Below are 22,255 nucleotides of genomic sequence, written 5' to 3'. Positions count from 1 at the left end.
CCTATACATATGGCTCTAAAGAAAGAATATTCAGTCCTACCACGTGCAAGTCATGAAAAAGTGACCAAAAGTTCATAATCACTAAAAAGCGACAGGGGTGTTATGTATTTTATGTGATCTCTCACCCCACCCAATCTACTCTTATCTATAGCATCCAAATGCAATCTCAATAACATCCAATGAAATCAACCCACATATTCCTTTTATCAATCCATACAAAAAACACCCTCTTCACTAATTAAACTACTACTTGAAAAACATCAATCCAATTGCCACAAATAACAACTAAACAAACAAAAAAACACAACCCTTTTTCCCAATCTCTACTATGATCACAAAAAGTTCCAAATCTAAACCTAAATCTCTTAAAAAAAGAACCAAAAATCGTAAACAAAAGTTCCTAAGTCTTAAACATCATCTCACTGCCAAAAAACCAAAACCGCCAATGCAAACAACCAATGATCATAAAGAACAACTTATAAATCTTTTTCCATTACACCCTGAAAATTTAATGGAACAAGATAAACTAGATATGTCTTGTATATTTTCATCATGTGATGATGCCACTACACTCACCGGAATCTTATGCTCCGATGATGATGATGATGATGAAGATTCTAACATACCTTCTCCCTCATCAGTTAATTATGCCGATGAAGAATTTAAGCTTGTACGGACAGCAATGAAGAGAAAAAATTATAAAATTAATGATCATGAAAAATGGGTTTGTTATTCGGAAGTTGTGGAGAGAAAAAATAATGTGATTAGAGGGATGTCGTCATCTTCATCTTCAACGACATCATGTTATCATCATCATCATCATCATCATCATCATCATCATAATCTTGATGATCATGATAATAAAAGGAGTAAATTGGTATTGAAGCTTGATTATGAAAAGATTATGAATTCTTGGGTTAATAAAGGTCCACCATACATTCCTAATAATTTGGATCCGGATACTCCACAAACCGTACCCGAACTTATTAAAGATGACTTCTTTTTACCTTCTTCTATCAATGTGAGTGAAATGTCATTTCCCTTAAATATGCATAGCTAAGCTATATATGTCATCATAATATTAAGAATATATATATATATATATATATATATATATTTTTTTTTTTTTCGAAAAGCAAGAAGGATTTAAAATTAACACAAGGCCATGCTATAGGAAGAATTGCAATGCACAATCCACCCCATAACACCCCAACAATACAAAGTTCACAATATTACATTATAAGGGTTGCAAAGAGAGCAACACCAAGAACAAGAATACAAAGAGACTAAACAAAAGAGAAGCAAACTACGAATTAAGATACACACTCGGATCGTTTAGCCATGTTAGCCAATCGATCTTTTTGTTTCTCAACCTTTTTGAAACCCACTCAAAAGACTTCACTTGGATCTCATTTAAAGCTAACGGCCCGGACCATTGCTTTCCTCGAAAAACCATCTCATTCCGATTCTTCCATATTAGATACGCACATACCCATTCCACCGCTTGCCAAATTTTCGAACCAAGGATTGATGTTGAGGTTGGAGTGTTGCCCCGAAGAAGCTCATCTATGCTTAGATTGTTTAGGGGCCCGAAACCCCACCAACCACAAACACGATTCCAAACGTCCATCGCTTTATCACAAAATATTAACGAGTGGTCCACGGTTTCAAGGTCATCATCACACAACGGGCATCTCACACTATGAAGGTCTATTCCCCTCTTGTCAAGTTCAATTTTTACCGGCAATCTTTTTTGTCTTGCACGCCATACAAAAACTTCAACTTTTTTTGGAACTAGATTATTTCGGATAGTTTCTTGCACATTGTTATTGACAGATAAGGAGTAAACATTCACAAGAGAGGTTAGAGCCTTAACAGTGAAGATACCGTTGTGAGCTAGAGACCATTCCCATGCATCGTTTCTGTTTCGATCAAACTTGTATCCTGCGATTAAACCAGTTAAAGTCTGCAGCTCGCCTTCGGTTCTACCTGATGGAACTCGCAACCATTCCCAGCAACAGTTTGTGACGCCAGCAGCAGTCCCAGTTCGATCAGCAACTCGTACAGTAGGGTTCTTTTCTAGTCTGTATAATCTTGGGAATAGGTTTTTGAGTTTATCTTCCCCGATCCATCTCTCGTCCCAGAATGTTGTTGATTGCCCGTTTCCCACAGTCTTCTTGAAAGAGTTCCTGAAGCTTATGCCTTTTTCCTCAAGCTCATTACCTGTTAACAAAATATCACGCCAAGTGGAGGGGTAAAAGGATCGAATGTTATCAACATCAAGATCCAATCCCCCACTAGGCCCGTACACACTACGGATAACTTTAACCCATAAAGAATCGGTTTCGGTATAAAACCTCCACCACCATTTACCCAACAAAGCAAGATTTTTACTTTTAAGTGACCCAATATTTAGCCCCCCATTCCCATAAGTATCTAAGATTAGATCCCATTTAACCCACGGAATTTTTGAATCCGTATCCGACCCGCCCCAAAAGAACATTCTTCTCACACACTCGAGTTGTTTTATCACACACGGTGGGGCACGGTAAAGCGAGAAGTAGTACAATGGAAGGCTACTAAGAACCGACTTGATAAGAGTTAAGCGTCCTCCAAATGACATCGTTCTCATTTTCCAATTTGAGAGTCGGGATTTTATTTTTTCCACTACCGGTTCCCAATCTTTCATCTTTTTCATTCGGGCACCCATCGGTAAGCCTAGGTAGGTGAACGGAAAACAACCCACTTGGCATCCGAAGATGTTTGCAATCAGACTAGTTTCCTCATTATTGACCCCAATCCCATACATACAACTCTTTTGAAAATTTATTTTTAACCCAGACGCCAATTCAAAACATTTAAGAAGGTTGTGAAGATTATGCACATTTGTTCGACTCCATTCGCCCATAAAGATAGTGTCGTCCGCGTATTGAAGATGGGAGATAGGAACCTTGTCATTACCAACCTCTATGCCTTTAAAAAGTCTCCTATCCAATGCGGCTTTTGCCAAAATGTTTAGACCCTCCGAAGCAATGATGAATAAAAATGGAGATAAGGGGTCACCTTGGCGAACCCCACGGGAAGGTTTAAATTCGGATGTGGGGGACCCATTAACTAATATGGAGATGGAAGTTGAGCTTAGGCAAGAGAAGATCCATTTCCTCCATCTTGTACCGAATCCCATGCACTTCATAACATCAATCAAAAAATTCCAATTAAGGCAATCAAACGCCTTTTCAAAATCAACTTTAAAGAGAAAACCTCTCCGCTTTTTTGCTTTCAAAAAATCAATGCTTTCGTTCACGATTAGAGCCCCGTCAAGTATGTATCTACCTTTAACAAAAGCGCTTTGTTCCATCCCGATAATACCCGGTATGATAGTCTTTAGCCGATTGGATAAAATTTTAGCTATAATCTTGTAGTAGCTACTTATAAGACTAATAGGACGAAAGTCACCAAGCCCGACCGGGTTGCTCTTCTTTGGAACCAAAGTAACAAAGGAAGCGTTACAACCTCTTGAGAATTCTCCCCTATCCCAAAACCATTTAATAGCCATAATGAGTTCATCTTTTATCAATTCCCAATACTTTTTATAAAAATTCATGTTAAAACCATCGGGCCCGGGAGCCTTATTACTACCACATTCGAACACCGCTTCTTTAATTTCTTTGTCTTCAAAGGGTGATTCAAGAGCTGTTGCATGTGCTGTCGAAATGCTAGGGTAAATAAGCTCTTCCATTGATGGTCTATCACTATCAGGTTCATCAAAAATTGCCTTAAAGTGTTCAAAAACAGCCCCCTTAATATCTTTAGGATTGTTGTTCCAGATTCCATTTATATTAAGACCTTTGATATTGCAATAGTTGTTTTTTCTTCGGATAATAGAATGGAAGTACCGGGTATTTTCGTCACCTTCTAATATCCATTTCACACGTGCTTTCTGTTTGAGCATGTCAACTTTAATTTTTTCTTTTTCAAGCCACTGTTTCCTGGCATCCCTCCAATTGTTTCTCTCGACATCACTCAGAACAGATGTTTCAGCCTTCAGTTCGAGACTGTTTGCCGTGGATTTAAGCACTTCGATTTCATCATCAAGGTTTTTGAATTTTTTTCCGCTCCACACTTTTAAAGCCCCTTTAAGATTTTTCATTCGATTCCTAAAAGAACAGTCCTTTCTACTTTGAATGGGGCAATCAGTCTTCCACGCATCTAAAACAACTTGCTCGACATCATCACAATCAAACCAAGCATCGAATATCTTAAAAGGTTTAGGACCAAAATTTCTATCCTCATCTTTTAAAACAATTGGACAATGGTCCGAGTGTTCCCTATCAAGTGCCACCGAAGTAAGGTCCCTCCATAACGAATAGAATTTATCACTTACAAGAAAACGATCCAACCTACTGAATTTTAAGCCGTCGTCACTAACTCTTGTGAAGTTTCTACCGCCTAGTGGTATATCAATTAGATTCGATCTACTTATGAATTCGTTAAAACGTTTTGTTCTATGTTCAACAAACTCACAGTTGAATCTTTCCGTCTCGTCTCTCACTTCGTTGAAATCCCCACCTATGATCCAAGCATCATCTTGTTGCGTTATTAACAGTTCCAACTTATCCCATAACTTTTGTTTTTTATCGTCTTCGTGAGGACCGTATATGTTAAGAATGTTGAAGTTTTGTCCAAGTTCTTTCCAGACTCCTTTCACACCAAGAATACTATCCTCACTAATTACATCTTCAGCCACAAAACAACCTTTATCCCAAATAATCATCTGCCCACCCGATTTACCAACCTTACCTTTTTGAGTAAAATCACAATCATCAGACCCCCAAAGTTTGTAAACCCACTTGTAATTCACTGGTTTCAGTTTGGTTTCTTGAAGGATAACAAAGTTAGGTTTCTCTTTAATGATCATTCTTTTTAACCAACTAAATTTATTCACACCTTTCGCAAGACAAAACCCTCTAATATTTAACGACAAGATCTTCATGAGAAAACTAAACTACGATAGAAAGGACATAAAACAACTAGGTGTGTCTTTTTTTCCATTTAAGACCCAATTTCTTTCCATATTCCTTGACCCCTAACTCATCAGAAGCTGAAGACATATTTTCTAAATTCACCTTATTAATTGAAGAAGATTTTGAGGACTTACTGATATCACAGTTGCTGCATTTCGATCTAATTGGTTGCTCATTAGGTCTTACTTTTCTTGCACTTCTTTTTACATTCATGAGCCTGGATGAAGATTTCCAGTTACGCAGATTGGACCAACAACAAGTGTTTTGATTCACGATGATTCCAGTTTTTGATTTTGATCTGTTGGCTTGTGTTGCTTCTTCTTTTGAATTAAACGAATTGGATTGTCTGTTCGGTTTTGAAGGGTTAGGTATTGATGACTTTGATTTATTCTTCCTGCTCGAAGTTGCTTGTTGACTCTTCCTCTGGTCAAATTTATCAACATGACACGTTTCCTCAATTCTCATATCTGGACCATCGACTTCTTGTCCCAAATTATTGATTGAAATTTTTTTCTTTTTTAATCTATTATTAGCCTGCCCCACCTTCTCTTTCTTCATTGAATCGATATTTAAATCAGCTTGTGGGCTTTCACTTGAGCCCAAAGTCTCCTTAACCGAACTTGGGCTTGAACAATTCCCATTATTATTACGTGTTGGGCTCTCTTCATCTACCATACGTATTGGGCTAACTTCATTTGAATCTGCCATACGTGTTGGGCTATCTCCATTTGACAAACATATTGGGCTATTATTATCACCCACATGTTGTTTTGGACTAACCATACCGTTGGACTTTTCATTTAAAATACAGTTGGGACTTTTCGTTTGCCGACCAGACTCCATCGATTCTGTAACTTTGCCATCATTAGGCTTTTTATCCCTCCAACAATCATCATCACGCTCATCACGCCTAGCACGTTCTTCAACATTGACTTCTTGGAACTGACTACTCGCCACGTGGCATTCCGATTCTCTGTCTTCATTGATTGGGCTGTCCCTTGGGTTATCCGGCTTGAATCCGGTACCGGAAAACCCATTGTCGACCGGAGAGTTGTTTTCTGGTAATTTTTCCTCAAATACACCAATACCTTCATACTCAGAGTCGAAATCACTTTCATTGTAATCTTCATCAGAATTCTCGTATGTATCATCTATAAACTCATCATCTTCTAGACCATCATCGTTATAATTTAAATTGCCCAAGTCATTCTCAGGATTATTAATCTCCTTATTAACCTCCACCACATCTTCAACTTTTATCTCAACAGTCTGACTAGAATCTTCCTGAACATGAACTTCAAAACAAGCACCATTAGTTCCAAACCCAATTAACCCTTTATCATTAATATATTCCATAGTTTTGGATAGTATGAGGACATGTCCAAAAACTAGGTTTTGATCTCCTACCAAGTGACAGTTTACTGTTTCTATTGTTTTGCCCCATTGGTTTGCAATGTTAGTGAAGGTTTTTTCATCCCAGCAAGTCACCGGTACCCCGAAAATCTTCACCCAAATCAACCTTTCCTTGATAACATGATGACTATTTAATAACCAAACTCTATTACACCATTTATGAATAGCATGCTCATTGTTGTTAATTATCCTTTTAGCTTCAAAGGATGAGTTGAAGATTAGCATAACTTCAAAACCTCCAAGATACTTGATATCACAGTTGATCATGCCTTCCGCCCTACACAAATCTTTTATTTGAGAGATAATCTTCCAATCCTTCAAAACACATATCAGCGAACGTTTGAATAGATCTTTGGAGAAGTTTTTATCTTGAATATTGATGAATCTAGGTTTGACTTCCTTTTCCATCCCACCTTTTTCTAACCCACATTTTTCTATCCCACCTTTTCCAGCAGAACTCTCTCCATTGTAAAAGTCCCTTTCACCCCTTTTGGCTTCATATTTTTTCTCCAGTTTTTGGCGCAGATCTGGTTTGAACAACTTATCTCTTAAATCTTCATCATTAACATTTGGTTTGGACATCTTGTCCCTTAAATCTGCACCTCTAACTTTAATGCCAGCTACATCTCTATATTGTCTATGATCCCGAAAGTTATGCTCTTTGAAAGCAGCATGGATTCTTTCGTTAATGGTGGCCCGAGTGTCACCATTATTTGTATCTCTTCCTCTTGTGTTTCCAATCTCTTTTCTCTCTGTTGCCTTAAAGATCTTAATGGGATAGTCATCAAAGTTGATGTTGCTGAGTGATAGAAGGAGTCGATCTGCATTGTTAACATTTCCAAATCTAACAAATGCATATCTGTGGCCGTCTTTGAGTTTTTTGGCAGCCATATACACATCCCTAATGTCACCATACGGTTTAAAGACTCTCCACAGATCCGCCACACTCCAATACTCCGGGAAATTGTAAAACATGAACGATGTTAATTGAATTCCGAATATCCTAGCTAGTCGATCTTGCATACCACCATTGGATTGATCTCGCTTGTGTGTGCCTGCCCATGTGCGATTTATGGTGTACTCTCTCCTAGCTCTCTCTCTCCTCTCTTTCTCTCTCACACACCCCATCTTTTTAATAGTGGAGTGTTTTTTTCCATATATATATATATATATATATATATATATATATATATATATATATATATATATATATATATTATACTCTTTTATTTTAAATTCATAGAGAAGAATAGAAAATTATATTATAGAGAATTGAGAATGCTAATCAGGATATGATTTACTATTTTAATTTCAGTTACTGATTTTATTATACTTAGTACTGTATGAATTTGATATAATAATAATAATAATAATAACAATAACAATAACAACAATAATATATGGTAAGTGCAAGTTATAAATACATAATTAAATATGATAGATTTAATTTTTACTTTTGTGATTCTCCTAATTTTAAGTCTATTTTTGCCGGAAAAAAGGACTAAAATACGTGTAACAAAACTATGAACAAAGCTAAAGGAACCGCAAAGAAGACTAACACTAAGGTCTAAACCACAAATTAACCAACTGGCCTAAAACTGAAATGGCCTAAACATCAACAACGAACACAAATACACAAAACAAATCAAAAGGGGACAACACTAAACGCTACAAACCAAACAACGAACCAAGAACACACAAAAAATACAACCCTCCATTATAAAAGCCGTCCAAATCGGCACCATGGACCTTATATTACGCTTTACCAATTTTTGACATTCGACGGGTTGATAGAAACAAAAATGCCTTCGCTATAAATAACAATAATTTTATATATGGCAAAAAGGTTGAATTTCTTTACCAATTTTAAGTCTATTAGTACGAGTAATATTTTTTACTTACTATAACTAAGTTATAGTGTCATTGTCGAATATGGTACTGAATGAATTATTGTTGTACCTCATCTTAGATCATGCTAGATTTTGGTTGCTATTTCGTTCGTAGACTATAGACATGAAATCAAATTATTAAGCATTTAATATACGGAGTAACAATTACTATCCGACATGATAGTAAATTATGCTTCAAGGGCAACTTTTCTCTTGTATTTCCTATAGCTTAGAATCGAGTATGTAACTAAGCTATAGCCTCGTGTTTTTGATGGGCGGGCTCTCCACTTGATCATCCTTCGTGCATTTATAAAATTCTTGCTTTTTGAAAAAAATTGTGGTTCAAGGGTCTTTGAGAGTATTTCATTAATTAGACAATATAAGGTTGAATTTCAATTTATATCAAAATTATGTTATAAAAATAAATAAACAGTTGCATAGTAGTTATGTACAAACTTTGTCGGTGCCAAAGACTAACACCGCTTGGGTAATAATTTGTAATGTACATCTTTACTTTTATCATTACTAATTTTATTTTATTATATTATATTATTCATTTAGAGAAATATTCAAATAAATGTAACTTTTAAGTTGAGATTCATGGGATCAATCAAAGTACGACATTTGGTGCGACAAACATATGTGATTGGAAAATAAATCTTTATAAAAAAAAAAAATTTGAATTTTTTTTTTCAATCACATATGATTGGAATTGACAGGCAGTAAATCACATGAATCACATGTGATTCTGCATGCCAATTACATTGATTCTGCATGTCAATCACAAGTGATTCTGCATGCCAATCGCATGTGATTCTGCATGTCAAATTCAATCACATGTGATTGAAAAAAAAAATTGAATTTTCTTTTTTTTTTGAATTTTTTTTAAAAAAAAAAATTTATTTTGAATTTTTTTTTTACAATCACATGTGATTGTCGCGCCACATGTCGCACTCTGATTGGTTCTTTGTATTTCACGGAAATTGTTGGATTCACATGATTATAACTATATTAATTTATAATTATAATTACTCTCTCCGTCCGTAATTAATTTTCTAGTATTACATTTTGGTATGTCTCATATAAATTATTCAATTTCTATAAATATATATTAAAAATAAGGTAAATTTCCTTTATACATTTGCCTTATGCATGTAAGATAAAAAAAAAAAAAAAAGTAAAAATTAAGAGATAAAATTTGAGTTTCCTAAACTACGTGTTTTTCTCTAAGGACAATTAATAGGAGGATGAGAATATAATGTAAATCAATAGGTTAATCAGACATTAGACATTAAAGTTATACATAACTATGCGGATAGTCCATGTGGTTTTGCACAGATTACACGTACAGTCCCTTAATTTTTTTCTTGCATAAACAATCCTCGTAGTTTACATGTTACGTGTACAGTCCCTGAGACTGACGAGCGTTAAAAATTACGTTAAGTCATATCACATACGTTGTACATGATGGTAAATCCGTCATTGTATAAGTGAAAAAAGGTGCATCGCTATCACTGTCTTCAAGTAGTTGATCTTTCGACACGTTTAACTGTTAATAATATATTTACCATAATCCGACTCTTAGTTATTTTCTTAACTGTCGTCGGGTTTGTGATATTATTGGCCGAGACACCTACGGAGAGACCAACAAGTGTTATGCATTTGTCGCATTCATCGGTTTGGTGAACAGATCTAGAAGAAGGGGTCTAAACAGAAGTGCAGACATTTAGAATAGAAAGGAGGAGAGAAACATGTACATGTGAGTGAGATTTGGAAGAAGGGGTTCAAACAAAAGTGCGTAGATTTATATTAGAAAGGAGAAAAGAATCATGTACATGTGAACGAGATTTAATAAATGTGACTTTTTAGTTTTTTGGTAGACAATGAATTTCGAGTTTATGATTTGTGGTATCGACGATGAAGATGAATAGTATAAAGCGAATGAGTTAAATGAGAATGAAAAAGACGACTTACCCTCATGTTCAACACATGTGAGGTGATTCAACTGAAATTTTTAACACTCGTCAATCTTCAGGACTCTACATGCAACATGTGCAAACTATGAGGACTATCCGCACAAGATAAAATAGTTTAAAAACTAAACGCATAATCTGTGCAAAACACAAAGACTATGCACGAGGTAATAGTGTCTTTAAAGTTATTAAAAAGGCGAAAAACTAGTCGAAAAACTTTGAAAAAGGCATGATAAGAACATATTGTTAAGATGGTGTCTAAATTCGGGAAATTAGTGAAAAATACCCCAAAAATTTTATTTTTTTACATTATGTCCTTAGAAACAAGAAATTAAAAAAATGCCCCTGATCATGCACCACGTACGGTGCGTGCTGGGCCGTGCGTGGTGCGTGTTCCTTTGGTCATTGATTCGTTTTACCTACATCGTTTTAACTTACCAGCAACTCACATACGCACCATAGACCACGCACACCATGTGTGATGCCCATATTTACTATGTTCAGCTAAAATTATTGACTACAATCAACAAATATACAAACATGAACCTTAATAAACCATATCTGAACAATTATGAACCAATTATGACCTTTATCAAAAACACAAACTAGATCTGAACGATTTCATGTTTATCGTCAACGGATCTGAACATGTGTCAACAGATCTGAACTTTCACCAGAAATGATTTCGTGTTTGTCATTGTTGTTGTTTGGTTTGGAGTATTGATTGGATAGAGAAGCATTTGAACAAATACTCAAATATGGACAATTAATGTCGAGTAATATTTAATCGGAACAGGCATCAAACTATTGTTGGTTTAATTATAGTTTGACGTACAAGTATATGATATGTGAATAGAAGCATCTGAAATTAAGATAATAATTTGAATTTGATGAATAACTAATGGAGGATTGTGGTTAAAATAGGAGAAAATCAATATTTGATGAACAACAGGTTATGTGGTTTTAAATATGGGTACCACGCATGCAGGGCCGGCTAAGGCTATGGGCGAAGCGGGCGACGACCCGGGGCATCACGCGGTTAGGGGCATCATTGCGAAAAAAAAATATTAATACCCATAGTTATAATCATTTCACCCGAGGCATTTTATAATCATTTCGCCCAAGGCATGCAAAAACTTTGATCAAAGTTTGACCGGCCCTGCACGCATGGTGCGTTGTGTGAGTTGCGGCTAAGTTAAAACGATGCTAATAAAATGAATCTACGATTAAAGGAACAGTGGAATACGTATCATGCACGGCTAGCACGACCATGCATGCACCGTGCATAATGCGTGTGTAGGAGGATTTTTGAAATTTTTTTGATTTTAAAATATAGTATTAAACACACTCTTGAGTGAATATTCAATAATTTTCCTCCAAATTTTGTATCGACTTTACAAATTTGAGGCTGGTAAAGGGAGCAACTTTAAACAAGCTATTGATTGATGACCTCTGAGTCTCTGACCTATGACTGCTACCACTTTAGCGCATGACGCGTTTGTACGGTACAACTTAGAACGAATCCAGTTTCTTAGGAAAGATACTCTTTCTAGAAACCTTGCCTATTTTTTTTATAGGAAAAACAATAAACTTTTATAACTAAAATTGAATTGATTGATGCACCCTTAAAACTTACAAACTCAAAAAAAAAAAAAAAAAAAAAAAAAAAAAAAAAAAAAAAAACTATCGAACTAAACAAAAACAACCCAATGAAAATTCACAACAATTAAAAAAAAAGGATAACCATTGCCAAAAGGAAATACAAACTATCGAAAAACCACCAAAGAGGGTAACTTATCAACTAAACAAGAGGAAGGTTAGAGATCATCTAAGCGACAAAACGACGCTCGAGACGAACCTAAAAGACCCAAAGCTAAATATTCTTGATGAACTCGCCAAATTGTTTCCGCTCCTCCCTTGAACTGGTTTTCTCTTTTTTAATATTTTTAACTTTAATTGGGCCTTTGGAGGGTCAATTCGAGTAACTTAGTACTCCCTCCGTCACATATCTCTATTGTCTTTAGACAAAAAATATAGAGTTTAAGAAAAAGTGACTGATGCGTGTACTTTTTTGTTAACTTTTTAGCTTTCCTTATTTTTTATTATCTTTTTGTCTTACATGTATAAAGTAAGGACACAAAAGAACTTTGCCACGTTATGTTTTTTCATTTATGAAAATGAACAATTAATTTGAGACAAAAAGCGAAAAAAGAATATTAGACAATAGAATTGAAATGAACAGAGTATTTTGTTGGTTTCCATATTTGCAAGGTTATTATACATACTCATTTGTTCCCGTATCAGTGTAATATTTTACTTTCTAAAAAGCCGTTTTATTTAACTTTTACTTGCCAGTATTTAATAAAAATTATGTGAATGAATTATTTATTGTATTGATATATAATCTTCTTTAGGCACTATATATAAAAAAATAAATAAATAATACATAAAATCATGGAGTAGTTGAAAAAAAAAAGTCTTTGAAAGTCAAAATAAAACACTTGGGTACAGGTGGAGTTACAAAAACCTGCTTTTGTATCTACCTTAACCTACTGATTTACGCTACAAGAAATGTTAGTCTCCTACAAATTTTATGGCCATGTTCAATAATTAAAAGTAGATCTTTATATACGAACTTTTTCGTATATATAATAAGTTCAATAATACTAAAAAACGTCAAAACTAATAGCATCAATCAAAATAACGGTTGTAAACATGTAATATCAAATCAAACAGATATTTTATATTTTATTTATTAATTTTTACATTCTTATAAATAAATGGACCTAAATATGTAATATTTGGCTATATTTTTTTGGCACCTGTTAAATATTGGACCTTGTACGATTGCACACCTTACACAACCCAATATGAGAAATGTCACTTAGAAGTTTTTATTTTCGTTATACGATATACATTCAATATCAAGTTATATGTAGGGCTCAGCACATGACGAGCGAGGCAATGGAGGATCGTGGATGGTTCCAGAACTGGCACATACGGAGAACACTGGCCCATGTGAAGGAGACGATGGCTTACAAGCAATGGGATCGAGTGCAATGACTCAAAATAGATTAGCAAGTGTTCAAAGGTACAAGGAGAAAAGACGTAATCGTTTATTTGCTAAAACCATTCGTTATGAAGTAAGAAAGCTCAATGCCGAGAAACGCCCACGAATTAAGGTAGTAATGGTTAATATTTCGAGATTTTGCTTAAAGAATTCATGATATTGATCTCATTTAATATAAGCTGTATCTTCTTTTGTGTTGAATTGCAGGGTAGGTTTGTGAAAAGAAATTGAGCATGTTTGTCTTCTATTTTGTTTTCGTTAACAATGTTAAGGTAAGGCCATTTTAGAAAAATGTACGTACATATGTGTTCTTGTAGCGAAAAATCAATTAAAAACGTAAAATTGTTTACATCTTCTTTTAATAAAATACTAATTTTAGAATCACGATTTCTCGGGCTTATGCAAAAATATTTGTTGTAATTAATTTTCGTCATAGAGGTTTTAATAATTTATGTATTGGTAACACGTACTTTAGTTTAATACCCGCCAATACGTTAGTTTAACATTGAATGCAAATGATTAAGTAAAAATTTTCACTACAAGAGTTTGAATTGGAGTTTGAATTGAGATATGATAGTAGTAGACAATAGTATGTTGTCACTACCGTAGATGTACTACTGATAATTACATGTTGGTGATTTTAGTGAAATCAGACATTACAGATTTTGGTGAATTGGATTTACTAGATTGAAAGTGAAAGTTGTTTTTGACACTCTAGAATGAATTTGGAGAGTGTGAAGTACACGTCCATCAAAGAGTTAAAGAGATAACTTGGTTTAGGTGTTAGTTTTTGAAAACAAACTCAAATTGTTGTCCAGGCTTATGTGCTCCTGATCAAGCATATTTCCACCGAATGCTAGAGATACGCTTGAGTGTAATAGAGGAGAGTTTGTTATATACGGCGGTGTTAACCTTCGATCCGGTTACCGTGATAACCCTAGCCGAGATGAAGATTTCGGGAGGGTGGTTATGGCTGTTTTAGGGGAAAACATTACACTTGTGTAGGTAAAACCCTAGAGGGAGAGGAGGAGAGCGTTTGAGCTTCCAGGATATCTTTAGGGTAGAAGTCCTGCCCTTTATTTATACAGGCATATTAGGGTTTTAAGGGAAAAGACTAATGTACCGCTAACGGGCCAGGCTTAAGGACAAGACCAATTATTAGCCCGATGCGCTATGCGTATCATTAAGTCCCCCAAGTTCGGTATGATATATAGCAAATGTATCATATCGAAGTTATTATATATGCCACCGCATGTAACTTGAAAGAACTGTCACGTTTAATAAAGTTGCAATAAGCATTTGATGCGCATCTTGTGCGCCAAGTAATGATGCGTAATGGGTATCTATTGCGCCAAGTGACGCAATGATCATGACAGCTCCAACTGTCACGTTTAGGTGTGATTTAGACAATTATGTCTATGCGGGACAATTACGAAACATAAACCCCATATAATAATGCCATAAAAGTATACTAATAGTATATTAGTATATCGTTACTCCCCCAGTTCAATATAACTAAGGTATTTAGGTGTGTTGAACTATGATAATGGCCATGGGCATTTCGCGATCATGGATTTACAAAGTACTGCCATGCGTCCATGGTCTTACGTATAACGGCCAAGGGCATTTTGTGACCAAGGACTTCTGAAGGTACGCCATGGGCGCGCTTATGCGACCATGGACTTTAGTGAAGAGTAGGCCATAGCACAAAGTCATGGTCTACTCATAAAACGTTTTTTTTGTAAAGTGAGGTTTTCCTAAAGCGAACATTGTTCGGAATTTTCAGTTTGCGTTCAAGACATCTCGCTAGTGACTTTGAGTTCCGAATCTCAAGGCCACATTGAGGCATTTCCAGCTATCCGCATGGGAGGCTTCTTGATGCAAGAATACGATAAATCGGAGATCGATGTTGCATTTAAGGCATCTCTGACTCGCGAGCTCCGTACTCGGTCATTTTAAGGCATCCCTACAAAAAGGTGAGGGGTATATAAGTGTGTAGGCAAGCCAATGCCGTAATTTGCGTATATTTACGCAGAAACTAATGCCTTTTTTATTTCTCATAGTATTTTTATGCGCTTCATTGTTCTGCATTTAGTGTTTATTCTGGCATATGCTCGAGCAAAGAAACAACTTAGTCCCTTAATTTTTGCAAAATAGCTAATTAAAAAGTCGGTTTTCATTATTTGCACAATAACGTAGAATAAATGTTATGTTGCATGACGGGAGCGACCCCTCTATGTCTGACATAATCTTTTTATTCTTGCGGCAACAATCCAATGTTGTCCGTAGAGAGCAAGCCAATGCTCTAAATGTCAAGACCCGTCCAAATCCATATGGACGAATGCAATAACATCTGGTCCCATTGCGATGAACGACTCCAAGTAATATCTTTAAAATGAGCAAATGCACAGCGGAAGATTTCTTTCATACCTGAGAATAAACATGCTTTAAAGTGTCAACCAAAAGGTTGATGAGTTCATAGGTTTATCATAAATAATCATTTCAATAATTTCAATAGACCACCAGATTTTAAATATTTAACCGCACACGTAACCCGTGTACAAAACATGATACACATAACTTGTGTATAAAAATCATTCATATGGTGAACACCTGGTAACCGACCTTAACAAGATGCATATAGAATATCCCCATCATTCAGGGACTCTCATCGGATATGATAAATTCGAAGTACTAAAACATCCGTAACCCGGATGGGGCTCGTTGGGCCCGATAGATCTATCGTTAGGATTCGCGTCAATTAGGGTGTCTGTTCCCTAATTCTTACATTACCAGACTAAAAAGGGGCATATTCGGTTTGATAATCCAGCTATAGAATGTAGTTTCAATTACTTGTGTCTATTTCGTAAAACAGTTATAAAAGTAGCGCATGTATTCTCAGTCACAAAAATATATATTGCAAAAGCATTTAAATAGGGAGCAATTGAAACTCACGATACAATATTTTGTAGTAAAAATATGCATATGACGATACTGAACAATGCAGGGTTGGCCCCGGATTCACGAACCTATATCAATTGTATATCTATTAACACATATAATCGTAATCGAGCAAGTTTATATATATATATATATATATATATATATATATATATATATATATATATATATTATTAATAACATACTTGTTATATTATATGTCATTTAGATAAATTTAATATATTTATATATTTTATATAACTAATATTTATCGTTCTTTATAACATGTAAATAATAAAAATTTATATTAGGGTTTTTATATAAAAAAGAATATATATTTATATATTAATTGATACCTTTTATATATAGCTTAATTAATATCATATTAATAATAAAAATATAGTGATATGTAATATTAATATTATTGTAATGTATTTTTATATAAAATATCTATTTGTAATTATATTGATAATGATCAGTGATAATAATAATAATGATATTCCATTTATAATTTTCTTGAAAACATTTATATTCATTTTTAAAATCTTTATTTTTATACTTATAACTTTTAACAACATTATTAGCTCTTTTATTTTCATAATCATACTAATTTTAATAATAATGATATTGATAATATTAATAATAATACTAGTAATAGTTCTAATGTTAACAAAGTGATAATGATAATAATGTTAATAGTTTTTAAAAAATAACAATATTAATAACGATAATTATGTTAATAATAATAACAATGATAGCATTAATAATAATACTTATGATAATAATAACGATAATAATAATAATAATAATTATAAATATGATAATAATACTAATATTCTTACTAATAATAATAATAATAATAATAATAATAATAATAATAATAATAATGATAATGATGATGATGATGATGATGATGATGATGATGATGATGATGATGATGATGATGATGATGATGATGATGATGAGGAGGAGGAGGAGGAGGAGGAGGAGGAGGAGGAGGAGAAGCAACTACCTCACAAGCTTTTCCAAAAAGAATGATACAAACCGGGCTCGAACCCGAGACCTTTCAGTTACACACAACACCCTTAAACAATTTCACCATTTCTGTTTTTTTTTTCTTTTCTGAGTAATCCCAAACTTATATTTACTTATAAACCGTATCAGCCTATCATGATCTCTTCATCACCATTTTGACTTATAAGCCCAACAGAAAACATGTATATTCATATTTTTCGGCCCAATAAACAAATAACGGCCCAAGTCTTATTAAAGAAGTCCAACTGATGCAGTTATTAGTTGAAAAAGAAAAATAAACCGTAGTAGCCAGGATTCGAACTCAAGACCACTCGTAAACTTGACAACACTCTAAACTATTTCGTTGCTACATGCTTTTCTGTTTTAATAGGATTTATAATTTTATTTAACTCATTATCAGTTCCTCTCATCTTCTTCTTACTGTAATCGACTTTCATCATCATCATCAATATCATCTTCATTAATTATCATCATACGCATCATCTTCATCAACGTTATACGTATCATCATAATCTAACAGACAGATTACTAGTGAAACTAAATATTGATTGTTTGTTTTTATCCTAGTCCGACAGCCACATATGAAATGTCCCGTTCTTATTGATTAAAAACGTTCCATATTAATTGATTTCGTTGCGAGGTTTTGACCTCTATATGAGACGTTTTTCAAAGACTGCATTCATTTTTAAAACAAACCATAACCTTTATTTCATAAATAAAGGTTTAAAAAGCTTTACGTAGATTATCAAATAATGATAATCTAAAATATCCTGTTTACACACGACCATTACATAATGGTTTACAATACAAATATGTTACATCGAAATCAGTTTCTTGAATGCAGTTTTTACACAATATCATACAAACATGGACTCCAAATCTTGTCCTTATTTTAGTATGCAACAGCGGAAGCTCTTAATATTCACCTGAGAATAAACATGTTTTAAACGTCAACAAAAATGTTGGTGAGTTATAGGTTTAACCTATATATATCAAATCGTAACAATAGACCACAAGATTTCATATTTCAATACACATCCCATACATAGAGATAAAAATCATTCATATGGTGAACTCCTGGTAACCGACATTAACAAGATGCATATTTAAGAATATCCCCATCATTCCGGGACACCCTTCGGATATGATATAAATTTCTAAGTACTAAAGCATCCGGTACTTTGGATGGGGTTTGTTAGGCCCAATAGATCTATCTTTAGGATTCGCGCCAATTAGGGTGTCTGTTCCCTAATTCTTAGATTACCAGACTTAATAAAAAGGGGCATATTCGATTTTGATAATTCAACCATAGAATGTAGTTTCACGTACTTGTGTCTATTTTGTAAATCATTTATAAAACCTGCATGTATTCTCATCCCAAAAATATTAGATTTTAAAAGTGGGACTATAACTCACTTTCACATATTTTTACTTCGCCGGGAAGTAAGACTTGGCCACTGGTTGATTCACGAACCTATAACAATATATACATATATATTAAAGTATGTTCAAAATATATTTACAACACTTTTAATATATTTTGATGTTTTAAGTTTATTAAGTCAGCTGTCCTCGTTAGTAACCTACAACTAGTTGTCCACAGTTAGATGTACAGAAATAAATCGATAAATATTATCTTGAATCAATCCACGACCCAGTGTATACGTATCTCAGTATTGATCACAACTCAAACTATATATATTTTGGAATCAACCTCAACCCTGTATAGCTAACTCCAACATTCACATATAGAGTGTCTATGGTTGTTCCGAAATATATATAGATGTGTCGACATGATAGGTCGAAACATTGTATACGTGTCTATGGTATCTCAAGATTACATAATATACAATACAAGTTGATTAAGTTATGGTTGGAATAGATTTGTTACCAATTTTCACGTAGCTAAAATGAGAAAAATTATCCAATCTTGTTTTACCCATAACTTCTTCATTTTAAATCCGTTTTGAGTGAATCAAATTGCTATGGTTTCATATTGAACTATATTTTATGAATCTAAACAGAAAAAGTATAGGTTTATAGTCGGAAAAATAAGTTACAAGTCGTTTTTGTAAAGGTAGTCATTTCAGTCGAAAGAACGACGTCTAGATGACCATTTTAGAAAACATACTTCCACTTTGAGTTTAACCATAATTTTTGGATATAGTTTCATGTTCATAATAAAAATCATTTTCTCAGAATAACAACTTTTAAATCAAAGTTTATCATAGTTTTTAATTAACTAACCCAAAACAGTCCGCGGTGTTACTACGACGGCGTAAATCCGGTTTTACGGTGTTTTTCGTATCTCCAGGTTTTAAATCATTAAGTTAGCATATCATATAGATATAGAACATGTGTTTAGTTGATTTTAAAAGTCAAGTTAGAAGGATTAACTTTTGTTTGCGAACAAGTTTAGAATTAACTAAACTATGTTCTAGTGATTACAAGTTTAAACCTTCGAATAAGATAGCTTTATATGTATGAATTGAATGATGTTATGAACATCATTACTACCTTAAGTTCCTTGGATAAACCTACTGGAAAAGTGAAAAATGGATCTAGCTTCAACGGATCCTTGGATGGCTCGAAGTTCTTGAAGCAGAATCATGACACGAAAACAAGTTCAAGTAAGATCATCACTTGAAATAAGATTGTTATAGTTATAGAAATTGAACCAAAGTTTGAATATGATTATTACCTTGTATTAGAATGATAACCTATTGTAAGAAACAAAGATTTCTTGAGGTTTGATGATCACCTTACAAGATTGGAAGTGAGTTAGCAAACTTGAAAGTATTCTTGATTTTATGTAACTAGAACTTGTAGAATATATGAAGAACACTTAGAACTTGAAGATAGAACTTGAGAGAGATCAATTAGATGAATAAAATTGAAGAATTAAAGTGTTTGTAGGTGTTTTTGGTCGTTGGTGTATGGATTAGATATAAAGGATATGTATTTTTGTTTTCATGTAAATAAGTCATGAATGATTACTCATATTTTTGTAATTTTATGAGATATTTCATGCTAGTTGCCAAATGATGGTTCCCACATGTGTTAGGTGACTCACATGGGCTGCTAAGAGCTGATCATTGGAGTGTATATACCAATAGTACATACATCTAAAAGCTGTGTATTGTACGAGTACGAATACGGGTGCATACGAGTAGAATTGTTGATGAAACTGAACGAGGATGTAATTGTAAGCATTTTTGTTAAGTAGAAGTATTTTGATAAGTGTATTGAAGTCTTTCAAAAGTGTATAAATACATATTAAAACACTACATGTATATACATTTTAACTGAGTCGTTAAGTCATCGTTAGTCGTTACATGTAAGTGTTGTTTTGAAACCTTTAGGTTAACGATCTTGTTAAATGTTGTTAACCCAATGTTTATAATATCAAATGATATTTTAAATTATTATATTATCATGATATTATCATGTATGAATATCTCTTAATATGATATATATACATTAAATGTCTTTACAACGATAATCGTTACATATATGTCTCGTTTAAAAATCATTAAGTTAGTAGTCTTGTTTTTACATATGTAGTTCATTGTTAATATACTTAATGATATGTTTACTTATCATAGTATCATATTAACTATATATATATCCATATATATGTCATCATATAGTTTTTACAAGTTTTAACGTTCGTGAATCACCGGTCAACTTGGGTGGTCAATTGTCTATATGAAACATATTTCAATTAATTAAGTCTTAACAAGTTTGATTGCTTAACATGTTGGAAACATTTAATCATGTAAATATCAATCTCAATTAATATATATAAACATGGAAAAGTTCGGGTCACTACAATATATGCTTGGCCCAATCAGCATATCAACCACGGCCCAAAGATAAGCCCATTGAATCGGTAGCCTAGTTCTACTTATGGAAGTCCACTAGCGTGTCGGTTTATGTAACGACCCAACTTCGTTTTACCAAAAACACGACTTAATTTTTTTATATATATATAAACCATCTGGACGGCGTCCAGTTATCTGGACGGCGTCCAAGCCATTTGGACGGCGTCCAAATGAACTAAAAGTTCCTGATCAGTTCTACAAATTCACGCGGGCGGAAAACCCGCTTTCCGACACTTTTACGAAACGGTTTTCACAACATACTATAATAATTATAATTAAGAGATTTCCTCAATAGAATCGAGTTTTACATCACAAACGTTAATTAAAAGTGTTTACACCATAAATACAGGTTAAGACTCAATAACCCAACCCAATACCAAGAGCATAATCCCGGGGACTACCAAATCCCCAATCCGCGTCCATATCTCCAAAAGCTACCCCATCGAGCCCAAGCGCTCCTACGCATTTAGCCTAACAATTAGCTAGCTTTATAACACAATACTTGCAATCACTTACACAATTACCGCATACACGCTAGCAATATAATTAGCATACCATCGCAAAGTATAACGCCAAAACTCCAATACGCAAGCTAGCACCAACAATAGCATATAACTCGAACAACATAATATGCTACACTACAACACATTACCATGGTTATCCAAAACACAAAGGGAACGATTCTCGCGAATGAACCGTTAGCCACGCAGACGCCACTAGTATGCATCACTAGTCCCTTGGGTGGTATCGACGCCCGAACTTTAAACCCACCCGTCACGTGAAATGTAGTATCGAACGCCCGAACTTTCAACGCACACTTCACGTCCGCACACATACATATGATATGGTATCGAACGCCTGAACTTTAAACCCATATCACATGCCACACATGAGAATGAGGTATCGAATGCCCGAACTTTAAACCCTCATCCCATGCTAACACGATGTGGTATCGCATACCCGAACTTAAAACCCACATCCCATCTCGCACAAGTAAATACATTACATACACACATGTATAATTATT

The 22,255-nt window shown here is 34.1% G+C and overlaps 1 protein-coding gene across 1 annotated transcript; it reads left to right on the top strand.

Annotated features, from left to right (window-relative positions):
- The first annotated feature begins 264 nt into the window (after positions 1–264).
- Positions 265–13,758, top strand: LOC139857209 (uncharacterized). Its single transcript, XM_071845948.1, has 3 exons — positions 265–1,021; positions 13,239–13,481; positions 13,577–13,758. Exons 1-3 carry the CDS (start codon positions 329–331, stop codon positions 13,598–13,600), a joined length of 960 nt encoding a protein of 319 aa, XP_071702049.1. The 5' UTR covers positions 265–328; the 3' UTR covers positions 13,601–13,758.
- The last annotated feature ends 8,497 nt before the right edge of the window (positions 13,759–22,255 follow it).

This window comes from Rutidosis leptorrhynchoides, chromosome 7, assembly GCF_046630445.1.
Source record: "Rutidosis leptorrhynchoides isolate AG116_Rl617_1_P2 chromosome 7, CSIRO_AGI_Rlap_v1, whole genome shotgun sequence".
Lineage (NCBI taxonomy): Eukaryota > Viridiplantae > Streptophyta > Magnoliopsida > Asterales > Asteraceae > Rutidosis > Rutidosis leptorrhynchoides.
Note: the sequence above shows the minus strand (reverse complement) of the source record. Positions and strands in the feature narration are given on the sequence as shown.

Coding starts and splice junctions, on each gene's coding strand:
- LOC139857209 (XM_071845948.1), top strand. CDS start 329: ATGATCACAAAAAGTTCCAAATCTAAACCTAAATCTCTTAAAAAAAGA. Junction 1,022..13,238: donor TTTTACCTTCTTCTATCAAT/GTGAGTGAAATG, acceptor AGTTATATGTAG/GGCTCAGCACATGACGAGCG. Junction 13,482..13,576: donor AGAAACGCCCACGAATTAAG/GTAGTAATGGTT, acceptor GTTGAATTGCAG/GGTAGGTTTGTGAAAAGAAA.